Source organism: Drosophila sechellia, chromosome 2L, assembly GCF_004382195.2.
Source record: "Drosophila sechellia strain sech25 chromosome 2L, ASM438219v1, whole genome shotgun sequence".
NCBI classification, from domain to species: Eukaryota; Metazoa; Arthropoda; class Insecta; order Diptera; family Drosophilidae; genus Drosophila; species Drosophila sechellia.
Window position 1 is genome coordinate 13,812,125 of NC_045949.1, and position 17,888 is coordinate 13,830,012.

A 17,888-nucleotide genomic window follows, 5' to 3' on the forward strand; every position below is an offset into this window, starting at 1 on the left:
AAAAATGGGGGGAGAATATACGCTGCAGCACAAAGAGCAAACGGTAAAAATTAATGCAACACAGGGAATGGTATCTGGTTTTCGGGGGACTTTGGCCAGAAGCCAAGGTAGAGGACAGGAAGGGTCCTGATGGGGACGAGCTGCCCGTGGCACCACCTTAATAACACAGATCGTCCGTTTCAGAAAGGGGTTCTCTCTCTTCTCACAAGCGCCACTCTGACTTATGTCAGTGGGAGTCCTGAAAGGAGGAACTGTCCTGAAAGGAGGAACTGTGGAAATGCCGGGCACCCGATAAAAATAACCCAATTAAATCTTGGTTAACGACATTATCGATGGGACGTGTTATATTACGTAATTGATAGCTCGTTTTAACTCATTGCCCAATATTCAAAACAGAGTTATCGAAGATATAAGATAAGATAAGTTAAACATTTGTAGAAATCGTTGGAAGTGAAAACACACCTAAATAACTCTTTAAGACTTACACGAAACGAATACCAATTTATAATTATTAGAAAATATTTAGAAAATTACTTGAAACAATGGGCTTATAAAAAAATGTATAACCATTAAATTATATTCTTACTTGTTACATAATATTGAGCACTTAATAACTTTCTGTCCCCACGGTGGCAATACGGTAACCACCAACCCAGCAACTTTCAGCAGCCCCCTCTCCTAAGCAACCCTCACGCCCTACCGTCCTCTTATGACGATTATTTTTATAGCATTTATACCCCAACCCAGAAAGTTTCCTCCTGCCGAAAATTCAGCTAGTGCTTTCGCCCTCCCGTCGCCGTTCCACTCGACCCACCGAACATTTTCCGAGCTTAGCGCAATGGAAAAGGATTTTTGGTCTTTTATTGCACGTCAGACTTTTTGGACCGCTCGACAGGACTTCTCCTGCTGCCCGGGAGTGCGGACTCCGATGCTCGGCTGGCTCGTACTCCCGTCCTTTTTCGCCATTATGCTGCAGAAGCAAGAAAAAATTTAACGTTTATTGCTTGCGCCAATGAGCTGGTTCTCCTTTGGCACCATCCTTTCCCACTCCGCCCATTTCCATTTCCACTTCCATTCGAGCTTAGTCCTTTCGCCTTAGCGTTTGGGGCGCCAAGTTCGCCCCTTTCGTCTGTGGCGCGACCATGGCGATATCCTTAGCCCCACGATTCCGTTTTCGCTCACCAATCCTTCTGGGTAACCTCCCTTTCCTTTCCGATTCCTGTGCTGGCTGCTTTTGGGTTTTTTCTTTGGATGCCTTTTCGTCCTCTGGCTGGGAACCGCCATCTTGTTGTTTTGCTGAAATGCGAAGGACATTTGATGTAATGATGCCTGGAGGCAGCCACCACTGTGTCTATATATATGTGTGTGTGTGTATTTGAGGGATCAGCTCGGTGAGGTCCTGCGTCCTTTTCTGCAGGAGCACCCCCGAGTCGCCAGCTCCCTTTGTTTGAGTTCACTTAAGTTCAACGCTTGGGTCCAGGTCCTCAGATCCCCTTCGCCAGCGCCGACCTAGCCCCATTCTATTGCAAAGTTCTGCCGTTGCTTTCATTATCCTATTGGCGTATCCTTGCCCTGACTCATGTGGGCGTCTTGAGAAGCCGTCGCCAAGGCGCAGGGAAAAAAGGTCCCCGCAGTGGGCAAGGGGAAAAGGAAAGCGGAATAAAGCCAAAAACGTGGCGAGGGTGAGTAAAAGGACAGGAAGGACCTAGAGTGAGGGGAAAAAAATAAGATGAATTACTTCTTTTGGCCGCAGCGCCAATGACCAAACCGAATCTGGCAAACACCCCGCACCTTGGATGGAGTAACCCCCCGTACCCAATCTTTGCCGCCAACCTAAAAACAGGACGACCAGCAGACCCTGGCTGGTCATCAATTTTCGTTCTGGCCGTAGGAAGAGCAGGGCAAGAAGCATTCCAAGAAAGCTGTCCGCTTCGTTTTTCGAACACTCAGCGCGGGTGGGGAAAGGGATTTGGTGGGACAGCAACAAAAAAAAAGGGCAGGAGGGTCAGAATCCTAGGCAACCAATGTCCAATGTCCAGTGCCCAGCGAGCATCAGCAGCTACGCTCCGAGATTAGATTTGATGGGTTTTAGGGTGCCCCAGCGCATGTGTCCCATTCGGGCTCATCCTGTTCAGTTCCATTCTCTTCGGCTCCTTCGCCAAATCCCATACTCCGTCCCTGTCCCTTGCTCGCTCCGTTGGTCTCCATCTCATCGTCTTGACTGGCTGCAAGATTTTCGAGGGATATGTCTTGGACCATTATATGTTTCGAATTTTGTTCTGTTTCCTTGCCCTTGCCGCTGGCGAGGAGCACGCAATTTATACTTGTATTTCACTCCGCTTGCAATTTGTTGGTTCTATGGCCAGGATCTGAGGTCTTGGAAATACATATGTGCGGAACAAGTTTACCTGGTAGTTAGAAGTCCAAACAATCCGAACTTTCTCCAATGAAAATGGAATCATCTTGCCTAACTTACTGATTTTTCTTCCTAACTGGGCATCGTAAACATAGAACTACACAGAAATATTCGTTGGCCGCTTTCTTTAGCTACTGAGAGCTCAACTTTTCCAAATAGATAGCGTATCTAAAAATTTTGGTTTTCAAGGCCATATTTCTTGACTTGAATTACTAGTTAAGGTTTCGCTAACTTAAGTCTATTCCTACAGACTGATACATATAACTACAGGATATGTGTACAGTTTTTCAGATTTTTCATATAACCATTTCATTTGTCATATAATCTTCTACGGAAAATACAATATTGTCGTATTTCGACTGCAAATCGTATTTATTTTAGTGTCTTTATAATATGTTACTAGAAAGTAGTCAATTCGGTTGAGAATCATCTTAATTTTTGAGTACCTCCCCAAACTTAAATATTAATTTCTAATTTTCAGCACCGGGTGGGTCACATTTCCATTGCCGAAGTATCGCTGTCTAATGTGCATGAATAAGCATACACTGATTTGCCGAAAATCAGGCAGATCTGTTGAGTGATCAACTGCAGTTGCAAATTTAATGCGACCCCCCACAAGACAGAGAAAATACTTTGCACAATCAATGGCCGACCAATCAAATGTTCAAGGCAATTAGTATAAATGCTTTTTGCAGGGAGAGGACTTCTTAAAAGTGGGGCTTTAATGAACATATATTAAAATTTTAGTTATTTATGTAAATCTCGAGCGGGTTGACAGAGCAAGGCAAAATTCGTATCTCGAAATATATTCTCCACATTATGTATTGAAGATATCTCAAGAAAGTCCCCTCCTCCGTTCGACTTGGCAAAATTAAATGGCAGGCACATAGGCCCGGCTCCCGAACCTTTTGCAATTATTCACATATTTGAACAAAATTTTAAGAAAATGCAGCAGCAACAAATTTTCCAATCCCAAAAAGACGTTGCAATGCCTGGATAGCAGCCCGTTGGTGGAAGCGAGAAGGTAAGCCGGTCTGTGCGAGCAGTGCGGCATATTCTGGCAGGATCTTAAGAAATTGCACAAGAAATTCGAAGATGCAGTTGCAAAATGCAGTCCTTGTAGTTGTAGTTGTCGTTGCAGCACAGCAACAAGCAACAGCAACTTGGGGGGTGTCTCAGGTCAACCGTGCGTATGCGTAATGTGTTGGAAGGCGCCTAAAACTATGCAAAAGTCGGCCTGTTGTTTTATAAGTGTGGGTGCGGGCGCACACCCCTCGTTGAGTGTGTGCGTGTGCCTGGGCCCGAAGTGAGCTGCCGAAAATGCAGTCGAAGAACTCTTTGGGGGCTGGATGGGGTGTCGTTCTGTTTACTTGACATTAAGTGCATGGAAAACTTATTATTGCAGGCTCTGACAAGCACAAAAAGCAACTACAACATAAGCGCACTCTGCATCTCACCACACAGTTACACACACACACACACGCACGTGTAGCATGTACATAAAAAGATTTGGCTTCCAAGTAGGCCTAAGAATCTGGTTGGCAAGAGGAGTTCCGGACTCTGGTCTCTCTCTTTCTCGCTCTGTTTCTCGGCAACGAGTTTCATTAAATTTTAAGACAACTTGGCATTTTTGTTGTACATAAGTATTGGGCAATAGGCGTGCATATGGCCATGTATTGGCCGAAAAGGCCCAAGAAAACCCACACTCGGCCATCATAAATTTCCAAAGAGTCGGGCTTAGTTGGACAATCACCGAGCATGCTCAGGTTTGGGTGGCCATGGATGTGAATGCACTTTGCAAGGTCGTGGGATGAGCTCTTGTGGGGGGTGGCACTTGCATTGGTCCGCTCCCCGCTCTCCCAAGAACCCACAAAGTGCGCCTTGTGCATTCGATGTAGCTGCAATTGCTGCTGCTGCTGCTGTCGTTGTCCTGTTTCGGGTGCAGAGTCCTGAGTCCTGCGACCACCCCCTGTCGTCTTTAATGCATTATTTTGTGTGGCAACACTCAGCGGTAATAACCTCGAGATAAACCCACACCAGCACCGTTCAGGCAGGTGACGTGTGTAAGATGCGATGAGTGTGCGAAGTTTAAGATGTCGTCCATGTCTTTGTATATTCGGACCTTGTCTCTTTGCCTCCTCGCCTGCGCGTTCATCTTGCCACTGGACTTGATTAAAATTGATTGAGGCAAATAAACTAAATTGGGTTTTTTATGCTCACTGTTGGCTTGCAAGAGTGGCGATTCGCAATGAAATCAACCGCACTGATACGGTGAAAGATTTCTAATTACATATGGCAAGATGCAGGGAGCAGGTAGCTTTTGAATAATCTCTGTATGAACTGTTACTCAAACCAATTTAAACGGCTTATTTGTTATTATTCACAACATCATTTTTTATTAAATTACTGTCTTACTCAAATTATTGACTTCTAATGTTAGCAAATTTGTGGGAGTTCCGCAAAGATTTAAAGACTGATTAGCGAATAGAAAAAGGTGTGTACTTATATAAACGTACTTATAAAAGTATTTATGTTTTGCAAACCTCTGCTGAACAGCTCTTGTACTACCTTTACATTTTAGACCACACCCACATGTGGGTCTTTAAACTGATTAACAAAACATTCGAATGCACATGCAGTCCACAGTGGAAGTGAATATATACCGCATTCAGCTGCTTAGCCTACCTCAACAAAACGGGCCAAAACAAGCAACAGACCAGCCAATGGAACGCAAGCGGGCCATCACACCACAATCATAACCATAACCGTGGTCTAAGCGGGGACCACTGCACCACAATGCACCGCAGTGCACCACCCACTGGCCATCTACCCCAGCCCACCCCCGACCGAAAAACCCTTAACCCCTGTTCGCCCCGCCGTACAAAGCCCATTGGCAATTTTTGGTCGAAGCGTCAAAGCAGAAAAAACATCGACGGACACAATAAAAGTTTTGTAGGCGCGTGCATAGGAAGATTGGCCGGGATGTGGAATTTTCGGCAGGACGAGGTCCTTCCCGCTCAACGCAGCGGCGTATGACTTTTTCTATGGCCTCATCGCCTGGATGGCGCAAAATATTTCGATCAGGCGTAAAATGTGCGCAAAATTCAAACAGCATGAGCGTTTTTTTCCCCTTTTTTTTGTAGAATAGTAGCCCATTCTCCTCCTGTCAGGTTACCCTATTTTTTGTGTTCACGTGTGTGCCTGTATTTTATTATTTATTATGACCACACACACGAACATCCATGCACACACACACGCATACGCACAACGCTTGCATGTATCGTTGCAGTTTAGTGTTGTAGTAGTCGCGGCCAAAAAAATATAAACAAAATGCATTGCACCTACCGTGAACCTTTCTGCTTTCACTCCCCATCAGAGAAAATGCGAAAAAAACACTAAAAATAAATTCGAATAAAATTTTTGTTATATACAACATGCCGTCTGTGTGCGAGCAAAATCTGTGTGGGTGTGAGTTGCATTCTAGTTTGCTGCTCTGTTGGAGGTTCCATGAAAGGGATGCGATCTTTGTTCGACCAAACCGACTTACAACCTGGCTGAATCTGAAAATAATAGTATATTAACTATGTTCAACTAAAGCACTGAATTTCAGTATAGATCAATAGAATGTTTTGAAGCCAACCCTTTTTAAATATCTCATACTTTTGATTATTATAAACATTGTTTTGCTTGCAAGATATTCAAAATTGTTATATAACACAGTTTTCTACTGACATCATTTCTTTCTTAAATCGAGTTTCAGCTAAACGCAAACATGCACTCCTGGTCAGAGCAATCCTGGTTCCAATCCTTTTTTCTAGAGGGCTTAAGTGGCAGATTTTTAATTGAATTGGCTGCAGTGGCTGCTGCTCTAGCCTCACACCAAAAGTTGACAACGAAACCCCCTCGGTTTCAGATTTTTTTAGCATATTACTAACCATTTGTTTTTTGCATTAGTTTTTTGCCAGCTGCAGTCGTGAGTGTTGGTGGGGGGAAAGGGGGGAGATGCGAGCAAACAAATCATTTGACATTTTATACATATTCCATTATATATCCGCCGATGCATATATGCATATGCACATATAGGAACTGTAGACCCCCTCAATAGAAAAATAGAGGCGACTGCGCATTTCACATTTTACGCTGGTTTTATTTTTTATGCAGAGCTGCGCATTTTTGCAATTTATATAAATATTTTATATATTATTTATTTTACACATAACATATTTTTTTAGCTGATTCGCATTTTTTTCCCAGTTGCCGCTTTCATTTTGTGCGCTATATAAATATTTCATTAATTCAACTTTTTCTATTTTCGGTTGTCTATTTTTTTCGCGTACGATTTTATTATTATTTTATGCATTTTTGATGAAATAGTTTTTGGATTTTGTGCAACTAATTTTATGTCAATTTTTTCATTCTTATTTCTTATTCAGCCGAACAGCATGAGGGAGATCCCTGAACAGAGGTAAAATCGCTTGAATTTATGCGGTAGTCAGTAGCTGGCAGTTTTAAAAGATTTACGGCATTTACAAAGCGATTCTGGCCATAGGGTTTATTATTTCATAAATGCGTTTTGATTTGCCAGCTCTTTCCAATTCGAAACAAAACAATTAAAGGTGAGACGAGGGCATGCTGATGGCGAAACACATCAATTACCGATTCGCTTCATTTAGTTATCATATTGCTGGTCCAATTTCCATCAAATTTATTGTCATTCCATATAATGCGTGGCAAACCTAATTTATTTTATATTTTCATATGCACTAATTGACAAAAATCGAGAAGTGACCACATTTGGTAAATGTGAAAAAATTCAACAATCCTTGAATTCATATTTCCGGCTTCTTAAAACAAATACAACTAATTAATAATGGCATGTTAAAACTGTTGTTAACTTAAATTTTTTGATGTTGTGATAGAGACTTCCTTTAAGTTCCTTGCAAGGATGGGAGCCCAACTATTTCGTTAACTTAATTAATATCCACAGACACAGTGGATGTCGATGAGACTAAAATACATATAGATATGAATGTTAATGAGCATACCAACAAACAATGGGAAAATTGAGAACCATCGTATTTAACCTATTTACCCAGACAGTGTCTTCTCCATCAGCAAGTGTGCGAGCTTTAATTATGCATAATCTAAATGGTCAGTTTATGTTAACACTTTGACTTTCGTGACTTAGCACACCGGATATCTACGTTTTATAAGCTGAAGTCGGGGGGCAGGTGGGACTTTATGCGGAATTTGATAGCTGATTAACAACAATGTTGATCAGAACACATAATTAGGCACTTCTTAAAAATATGAAGATGAAAACAATTAAAGCATTTCTAATTGATTTGAATTGTTGAGGTCTTACAACATATCGGGAAGGTAACAGCACAGTTACAAAATTAAGCCCCTGAGTGATACACTGTAAAAATAAGAATGCAGCTTTGTTTAACCAGTTCATCTTTCTCAAATAAAGTCGCCTAATTTGGATTTAAATTTTTTTATTTTATTTCGTGTAATGACCACTACTTAAAATCAATAATAAGAAAAGAATAAAGGTCAATATTGTATGAAGGTTATAGCCCAACTACTCAATTATTGCTCACATTCAAGTTTAACGAATGTATGGTTGTGTATTTCTTTAAAGTTATACGAAAATTACATGCCCATACATTTTTAAAGTATAATTTTTACATTTTTGGGTTTCGGTAAATTGAACAAATTTTCCGAACAGTATCACAACAAATGAATTGATTCACAAAATGATTTCTTAACCTTCTTCAAAAAACAACTCGCGCAATATATCAGTCAAGTTAAATGATCGCCCCATGGAAATCGTTGAAAATCATCGAAAAAGCGACGGCAATGACGTCGAGCCACGCAGGCGACGGATCTCTCTTCCTGTTCACAAACAAACCCCCTCGGATCCAAAGACCCCCCCGCAGCTCACGCAAGGTGGCCAACGCTCTTGACCCTTTTTGCACTCAACCCACGGAATCGAAAAACATTCCCCCACCGCATTTTTCGCCTTTATTCTTTTCGAAAACTTTACGCTGCCCATGACCACCCTACATCCACCGCTAACCAAGCCAACCCAACCACCCGTACACCCACCCACTCATCGTCCTTCTTTGCCGTTCAGGCAGACAAGCGACAACAACGTTGTCCACTTTCGCAACACCCCAACTCCCCCAGAGAGCGAGACGGCAAGCCAGCGACGGGGAAAGGACGAAGGCGATAGAGAGAGAGGGGAGAGCATTTCGGAATTCATGCTGTCCATGCCAACAGCAACAACGTAGCCGGCTCATATATATTTTCCTCATTTATTTTTCCCGGACCCACTCCCAATATTTTTTGTGCGTTTTTCATATCCGAAACGCCGACGACCACCGCCCACCACCCACTCCACGCCACCCGTCACCCCAACTCCCCCGCCCCACAATCCACAACCCAACATCCGCGCCCAAACCAAAAACCCACGGCCATCACCTACCCCATTCCAAGGGGCTTTCCCTTTCCCACCCCTGGCGTCGATCCAGCCGGCCTTTTTTTTGCGCCATGCCGGCGAAAGACAACAAAAGCAACAGCCATCAAACCCCCATGTGCCACCACCCCACTTACACTTGGCAAAAAAAAGGGAAAAACAAAAATAATTGCCGCCCCACTCTCTCGTGCCTTCGCTCGCCCACTCCCACTTTCGAGCACCCATCCCATTCACAAAACCGTCGGCACTCAGCTGTTTGTCAACTCATCTGCCGCGCCGCCATCCGGCTGATTTCGCCCAGCGACCTCTTCCAACACCCACCCACCCACTCGCGCTCTCTCCTCGGCTGACCCGCCACCGCTTCTCCCCCGCTCACCCCCTTCGGAGGTTCCCGTCTACGGCCATGGACAGCGTGGTTCGTTGACGTCCAGCGTCGCGTTATCGGCGTTTCTCTGTTTTTGTACTCATATCCCTCTGCTCTCTCAAAACGTGGAGTGCGGTCTTGGGGAGGGGGGTCCAAGCGGAGGCGCCGTCGCCTGATGACTGGAATGGGAGAGCGGTGTGGTGGGGGATGGCTGGGAAGAGGGGGCTCGCAGAGTGTTGCACACTTTTCGGCGTTTCGCCTGCACACGCACTTTCCGCTTTTGGCGGCGTCCCACATTCAAGTTTCGTCCTTGCTGCGCAGGCGCTGCCACCTAAGGTCCTCTCACTCGCGCGCCTCTCTTTCGCTGCCGACGTCGACGCAGGACGACAGGCGGGCGGCTCGGCTCAAAACCCACTTGGCCATCTCTGTTTTGGTCAGTCAGCAGTTGGCTTTCGTCGTGTTTGGTTCGCCGAAGGAGCGCTTGGAGCTTTGAATAAATCAAACCAAAACAAACCAAATCGCATAATTCAAAAATAAAAGAAACGCACTCTGAAATTGAATATAGAGTTTTGAATAGTGTTGCTGCTGAGTAAAGAGCTTACCCCCCCTGGAAAATTCTCTTTGAAAGTGTGCCAAATCGCGTTCGCCGCTGGGTTATTGAAACTCAAAACTGTGCTAATATAGTTTGTGAACTGCGTGAGCTACTTAGCAAAACAAAGAAAAAAACCGCCAAAAATTCTGACAAGTGCCAAAACGTTGCAGCGAACCCAATCCGCACAAGTGTTACAAGTGTGTTCAGTGCTAAAGATACCAGCGAGTCGAGTTGCATCTTAAGCTGCAACTTTGATATTGTCGCATTTTGGCAGCGCCTGCTTCAGTTCAATTGTCTGGTCTTCGGGCGAACAGCTCACTCCACGCAGGACATCAAAAAAACTGCCAAAATTCCGAAGAATCCGAGGAAAACACCAAAAACATCGACACGTACCGCATCGGCAACCGGTGGCGGTGGGGGAGGTGCTGGCGGAGGCGCCACCACCAGCACGAAAATGGCATCTAAAAGAAAAGCCTCGGTGTTGCTGCACAAGGTGAGTTTGGATGTCCTTAAAAGATCTTGGATAGCAATTCCCCTACTGAATGTTACGCACCCACGAACGGCAATTGAACTCTTTCGTTTTGAGTGCAGTTACTATGATTATATGAACGAGAAAGCTACAGCTTAGGATTGTCTATATGTTTCCACTCATAGGTAGGAAAATTGTCTAAAAAAAATAGTTTGATTATATAATAATTTCCAAAAAATCCTTCATTAGGATATTGCTATTTCCCTTCATGAGAAACTCCACACCAAATATCGTACAAACTTCACATGAAATAATAGCCATGACCTGATTGAGAATAAGGTATAGCCCAAATAATTGGATAATTGCAAACTTCATGATTCATTCATCGACGTGGTTTGCCATGAGGGAGCCGCAGTGTATCAGTCATTCAAGGGGTCTCACCTCAATCATCGATATAGCTCCTTCCCATCCTGTCACGGGTTTCAAAGGCTCTTCCGCCTTACAGCCATCCTATATAGACATTCTGAGACCAGCATGAAACCTTTTTTTCCCTCTTTGCCCCCTTTCAGCAAGTAGTCCAATATGAAATCAATTTGCCCCCAGCCCACATATTCCCATTCCGAGACTCGCCGCAGACCAGACACATTTACCCAGCCACAAAATAAACAGTTCGAAAAAAAATATATAGAAGGCATGGTAGGAGCGCCAAAAGGAACGGAAGCAACGTAGACAGTTGCAAAAATATTGCTAATACGCCGCGTAGGCAGCAATCGCAAAAGAAAAACCTGCTCATAATGCCTTTTTGGATAAAAAAAAGGCGCCTAGTAGGTTGGGGTGTACCATTCAGGCGAAGATGGAGGCACTCTAATGATATACGATGGTATCCCAGTGCAGGTCTCCTCTCCACAAACGTGAATGCTCCTTGGTACATAGAAGCGCGAATTGCGACGGTAACGAAGACGACGGGGGAGTATAAAGTGTGCATGTGTGTGTGTGTGTATTATGGGCAGAAGGTGGCGAGGGGTAGTCAAGTAACGACATGGGGATGTCTCGCTTAGGGGTACGGACTGCGGCAGGGGACTAGCCTCCGAAAATGAAACGAAGCGCACACTCACACACATTCACTCGACAAAACACCCGCACACCCATGCCGCCCACGGCCACGTCACCCTAATCTCTCCACCCACCCACAATCGTAGCCCACACACTCACACCGAAGGGCGCACACTTGCTCTGCACGGTAATTCATCAAATGACGAAGACGCAGACGAAGGCACAGGCAACAGAAGTGGAAAATGGGTGCGAGGATTGCGGGCTTACTTGGGGCGCCACAAAAGAAGTTGCTTCTTGGGTGTAACCCCTCGCCTTCCTCCCCGATGCCACCGCATCACAAATACATACGCACACACGTGCACAAACGAGAACGGCAGACACACAAAGCGAGTCCGGCGACTGACCAGCCCTCCGGTAAACTTTCTTTGCCTGTGTGCGAGGGGTGAACAAATCCGAATTCTGGCGGACGGGGTCCCATGCCTTTCATGTAAGGGTTGCGAAAAGTGGCTCAAGGAAGTGCAGGAAACTTGGTTCAATGGGATAGATTGAATCAATATGATTATTTTCCTAATTAAGTTTCGGCGGCAATAAATCTTAGAATATTATTAGAAATTGCGTTTTGTTTACCTATTGTGACACGTTTTAAAAAGGACTTCTATATTTTCGTGCATAAGACTGTACCACCTTCCATTTTAATACAATAATTATTAGTACATTATTTATCACATAAAACTGCTTGATTATATTGCTGTGCACAAAAACTTGGCAAAGGGCACCCAGGCTTCGTTTGATCCGAACTAATTCCCGCATTTCTTGCTCCTTTATTGGGCGATCCCAATCCCCTACCCCCAATGGGATCCAACTCGTCATCGCATAAACCCACTGTGGCCGGCGGTGAAGGCAACAAAAGCATTGACTTTTGTATATAGTCAGCGCCATTTGTACATAAATAGTTGAATCACCACGTATGTGCTCGTGTTTGTCAAAGGAAACCCCTCCCCCCCATTCGCACCCACTCCAAATGGGAGCCCATCAACCCTTTGTGGGTGGGTGGGTCAAGATTTGCGCCTAAGCGCACATAAGCCGCCGCAGGACATGGTATGTGTCCAAAAGGAACAGAACGTCTTTGTGTTTAATTTGAGTCTCAAAATTTCCGGGGGATAAGTTAAAGACTTTGTGGAAAGTTTGAAGATTCCACCAGCGGCACCCACACTACGGGCACAACTTGTTATGCTGCTCAGCTGTAATCAAACATGATTTGGTACAGCCAAAATGGTAGTCAGTCATCAGCCCATCATCGAACTTTTCGAATCGATGGGGTATGAGTACCACTGGCACTGCGTTCCGCTCCTGATTCCGCTCCTGATCCTGTTCCGAGTGCTGGCTGTGCTGCGCCACCGTTACACATCTCAGCATTAGTGTCGCAGGCAGACAACGTGCCAGGCGAATCGAAGCAGACGCCAAGGATGGGTGCGAGATTTAAGGGAGATGCTCTAGGAAAACCAGTCAATGTCATCAACAACAGTCTGGGGAGCGGACCTAAAACTGGAGATGGCGATGGAGACGGACCAGCAAAAGGGAACGTAGCGAGTCGGGGGCGGCAGATGGAGCAGCATCTTTTAAGACGTCTTTCGACTGCTTGGCTGGCTCTGGGTCTCCACCTCAGTTAGATGTTACGGAAAATTGCTTACGGTTTTTTGAACACACATACACACACACACACTGGGTAGCACACACATAAATGGAGAATGGATGGAATTGGACTTGGTTTTTGGGGTTGGAGGTGGTGTGTGTGATATGCCATCATACAAACAGACAAGTTAGACAGCCCAAGACCCTCATCTGCTCAGCCATTGCTCCAAAATAGAAATAGATGACAAGAACACCAAAGACGACAAGGCAAGGGACACTGGGTGGCTGTGCCAGTGGAGTGGTGGAGAGCCAATGGGGCGGGGAATGGGTCTCGATTGCGACAACGACTTTGGCTAAGGGCAACGACAAGCTCGACGGGCTAACGTTGGTTCCAGGGATAAAACACTGAAAGCGAAAAGTGGCGAAACTCATAAATCAATAATTAGCCATAAAGCTCTTGAAGAGCTATTAAACCAAGCAATCCATTTCACTTCAAGCTATATTTACACCGGAGCTCTATTAAAAAGCAGACTTTTTCTATTTAATGTAGGAAACTGTTTTTAATATTGTATCCAAAAGCAATTGTATTGGATTGATACATACCTATGTGTCTCACAAAAATTGTCATTTAGGAATATAACTGTATCTAGTGTTTCACATAAAATCTCACTTTGCGCTATTGATAGCCGATATACGATGCTATTTAATAACCCCATATCCACGTTTTTCTCAGTGGCTCCTCCACACTCTCGAAAGTATGAGCCATCAGCTTTGGACCACCTTGAAGCCTGCTCCTTTCCTCAGAAAGCCCAAAAAGAAAAAAAAAACCGAATTTGCCACCCACCTAAAGCAAAACAGACAAGCCGGGCAACCTTTACACCCACCCCCACACGTACCCACCCACGCACACAGGCACAGACCTAGAACGAATCGCACAAGCAATCTGCCAACTCAACTCCATCTTGGCCAAAAAAGAGGAGCAAAACGAAGGAAGGAGAAGGAAATGAAGAAGGCAACGATGTATTTCAGCTTCAGCCACAATCAAAGTTGCTTCACAAGATGGCAGGAGGAGGGTCGGTCTTCGGGTGGGTCTGATGCTGATGCCAGACTTGGCTCATCCCCAGCTGAAGAGATAGAGGCGGAGGGACGGAAAGAGAAATGAGTGCCACATCCCACACACACACACTCGTAGCGACGCCGCCTTCAATCCGTACACTCACACACTCACTCGCAGTGGCACAAAAACAATGCCAAAGTTTCTACACAAGCGCCTCGACCTCACCTTCATTCCTAGCTGCCTCTCAATGTTGCCAAGCCAAAGACTTTGCCTTGGCATGCATGAACCCCCATGCCTTCCTTCCTCTTTTCCCTTATTTTTGCCCCAAATTGTATGCTACACTTTTCGTAGGCACAAAACCCCCGAACAACCAACCCCTGCGCCCGTGTGCGAGTGTGTGTGTTTGCGTCTTCGACTTTGGCTTAGTATTTTTGGTTAATTTTCTTGCAGTTTTAGGTTACGTTTTTGGCTTTTACCACTGATGCCAGCTCCTTTTATGCCGCCCCCTTCTAACCTCCGGAGATCTACCCCTCGGGCCTTTCACTTGTGAAAGACGTTTGCTTAAAAGCCACCACACATATTCACATGCGCTCCGCTTTCACCCCCACTCGTGTTTAGTTAGTTTCTGATGGTTTTTAGTGCGGGGGTCTCGAGACCCGAGACATCTTAAAGGGGTGCCGGCGCTCACTCACACACACACACCCACACACACACTCGTTATCCTGGAACAGGAGTCAACCCATTCCCACGGAGCCTTCCCCTGTTGCCCGCCTGTCGCCGCCAGGCAGCATTCGAATGGAACCCACGTCATGTTGTTGCAGAGTCCTGCTCCGATCCCCCCAAAAAGACCCCTCCTTATCCCTTCACCAGCTTACCCTTCATTATTTTCCATTTTGCTGCTGATGCTGCTGCTGCTCCTGCTGCTGCTGTTGCTGCTCTTCCCCTGATTCTGTGGCTGCTGATGAGCTAAGCCAGCATCTACAAATTTTTCTGCTCTCTTTCGCTCCGTCTTTGTGCTGGGTTTCATCAGCAACATTTTACATTTATTACTTGGCATCCAACCCCCCACTAACACACCCATTCTGCGGGGTTTTTGGCTTAATGAAAACGAGCGAGGGGCCCAGCTCCTTGGTCCGGCAATGGCCTCACGATTGATGTGCAGATGAAACACACACAAACACAACATACCCAGCGTCTTCGTCGACCAGGCAATAACCTTTGCCCAACTTCTGGCCAGGACTTCGCCCACTTGAGTGCTCAAAACGCCAACACGAAACGATTCATCTTCGCTTGCTTTCGGGCGACACCCAGCCCAAAGTCTGAAGTCCGCAGGACCCAGGACCCTGGGCCCTACCATCCTAAAGCAACCATCTTTCCGCTTAGCCAAAGCGCTCGTCTTCATTGTATTTTCTTTTTACCAACTTGGGCCTTCTATTTTTTGCCGGGTAAGATTTTGGGGTGCCTGGGGTGGTGGGGATATAGAGGGCACAGTAAAAGATCCACTCCTCGCTGTTGGCTCACAGCGATGCCAACGGTCTGGTCCTGTCTCCGTTTTCAGAAAGAGGATATAAAGGGGGGAAAAAAAGGTTTCCGGTTGCGCCAATGTTCCTCACTTCCTTTGGACAGAGATGAAACTCAAACACAAATTAGAGAACTCTGGGGCCGGACTCGTGGGCAAAAGTTTCGAGGCGCAAGATATTGGAAAAAAATTTATGCATAGCCCCCAACGTAATGAATGAATGAGGAAATGGCAAATGAAGAAAGAAATAAGAAAAAATGAAAATTTATAGCAAAGGAATGCGGCAACGAGTCGACTTTAAAATGGCCTCTCCGTCATACTAGCAGGGGCTAATCATATCAGCCCTCGTCTAGCCAACTGAAATAGACAATTAAGCCCAAGTCGCACCTACTCCAAAGTGGGCAAGCCATCCAAGGAGCAAGTGAAGCCACTCTGATATCACAACTGCTAATGAAATACGCCACGTAACGTGGCCAGGCAACCTTCTTGGCGAGCAACTGAACGTTGAACGTTGAACGCTGACTCGCGCCTCTTGTGCCCCCTTATCGAATTACTCAAGTCCCTGAGTTGGACCCCAACTAGCGCAAGTCAGCAACATTTCAGCTGCTCAACCGAGAACGCTGTCTTGTACCCTTTCAACGCTCTCGTATCGCACCATTGCCACTCCTTCAGTCCTCCGCCCCCAGGCCACATCCTTCCTACCCTTTGAACGTCCCACACGGGCCAGGCTTTCCGAAAAAAATAGAAATAGAAACGATAAGGGGGAAGGTCTATCCTACAGGGGCTTTTATGAGAACGTGCGCTTTATTTTCCACTACGAAGACGTCGAAGACGAAGAGCTCTGGGTTGGACACCCTAGTCGGCAAACCATGGACGGGGCATCCTTGAACACCGCTGCTCTGCACAGTGGCATACACTCGATGAAATGAGTCAGTATAACTTTGTAAATGTGGAAGTATAAAAATGTGTACTGCGTGTTGTTGTATATTAAATCTGATATTCAAAATAAGGTTTATCCTGCATACCAAAGATGTATTTGTTTTAAGAAGGATTAACTTCTTAGACCACTGTATTCATTCGGTAAGGCCCTCTATTCCGTCTTTGAAGCTCGATGCTGACACTGAGTTTTTATTCCACCACTTGGCCACTCTTTCCTCAAGCAGGACTATCTCCAGAGCCCCCCAACCAGCGATCCCTTGTCCCACACGAACACCATCGCATCGGAATTACAGTTAGACCCGGACACACACCCACTCACACACACACACAGGCAACCTTAGCCTAACCCTTTCGCTTGGCCATCCCCTTCCTGGTCCTTGGCGCCCCCTTTCCATTAAAAATCCCCCACCACCATCCCAGCAGGAGGCCACTCCCTTTTGGCTACCCTAGGACGTCTGCCGTTTGCTTACTGTGCCAGCGCACTTTTTATACAAAATTTTTTTGCCCATCTCCTGGTTCGACGCCCGTTTCATACTTACACCCCTCATCCGCCTACTTCTATATACAGCACTTTGGTGGTATGGTGGGGGGGAGCTGAGTTCTCCTTTCGAGTGAGTCTCTTGGTAGCGGAAGAAGGGACCGCTTCTCGTCGTACTGGCTGGCTCGTCCTTGCTCATCAGGCTTCTTCAGTCCCAGTCCTAGGCTCACCACACCACCGCCTGCCCACGTTGCCTACCCACGCCACGGCGCGCTTGTCCATTTTAAGTTCGAGCCCTGCCCGTGGCACTCATCCAGCGCCGAGTCCTTCAGCTCCTCAGGTCCTCCAGCCACCCCCGAACCACCCCGCCCAACCACACACACACACAAGCAACTATCCACCAAACCACCCATGCGCCAAACGAACTGGGGGCCTGGCCCTCATTTATTTTGTACCCACGCTGGCAGCAAAGTTTGTCTTGCGTTTCGTTTGGGTTTCCATTTTTTAGATTATTCCTTGCCGCTCGCTGTCCAATGTTCCTTCTATTTTTTCGTAACCCCCACATCCTGCGCCCGTCCTCCAATTTTCTCTAGCTGGGACTAACGAGCATGTTACTCCTTGCCTGGCCAACGATTTTCCCCCTCGTAGCCCACTCCGTGCGCTTTTATTATTATGCTTTGGCGCACATTCCGGCAGGAGGAGCGAATGAAGGAGGGAAAATGGAAAAGCTGAACCCCTCTCGCCAGTTGCGGCCCCAACAGTGGCCCCAACCTCCTCCGCGTTGCCAGGACTACCAGCTTGGGCAGGGTTAGAGAAGCTGAAGGATGGACGCAACGATTGCTCGGGAAAAGTTGCAGTTGTCCGAGTCGCCGGGCTCTGGCCATATAA

At 46.0% G+C, this 17,888-nt stretch overlaps 1 protein-coding gene across 2 annotated transcripts in view; it reads left to right on the top strand.

The window, feature by feature from the left end:
- Window positions 1-17,888, top strand: part of LOC6611254 (glycine, alanine and asparagine-rich protein) — a 55,909-nt gene that overhangs the window by 20,323 nt on the left and 17,698 nt on the right. Inside the window, exon 1 of one of the 2 annotated variants that reach the window (XM_032722221.1) lies at window positions 9,713-10,346. The exons of the other annotated variant lie outside the window; for it this stretch is intronic. Within the exon in view, the coding sequence (XP_032578112.1) occupies window positions 10,308-10,346 (39 nt within the window). The 5' untranslated portion in view covers window positions 9,713-10,307. Of the gene's footprint in view, window positions 1-9,712; window positions 10,347-17,888 lie in introns of those variants that run through there. 2 annotated transcript variants of the gene reach the window in all.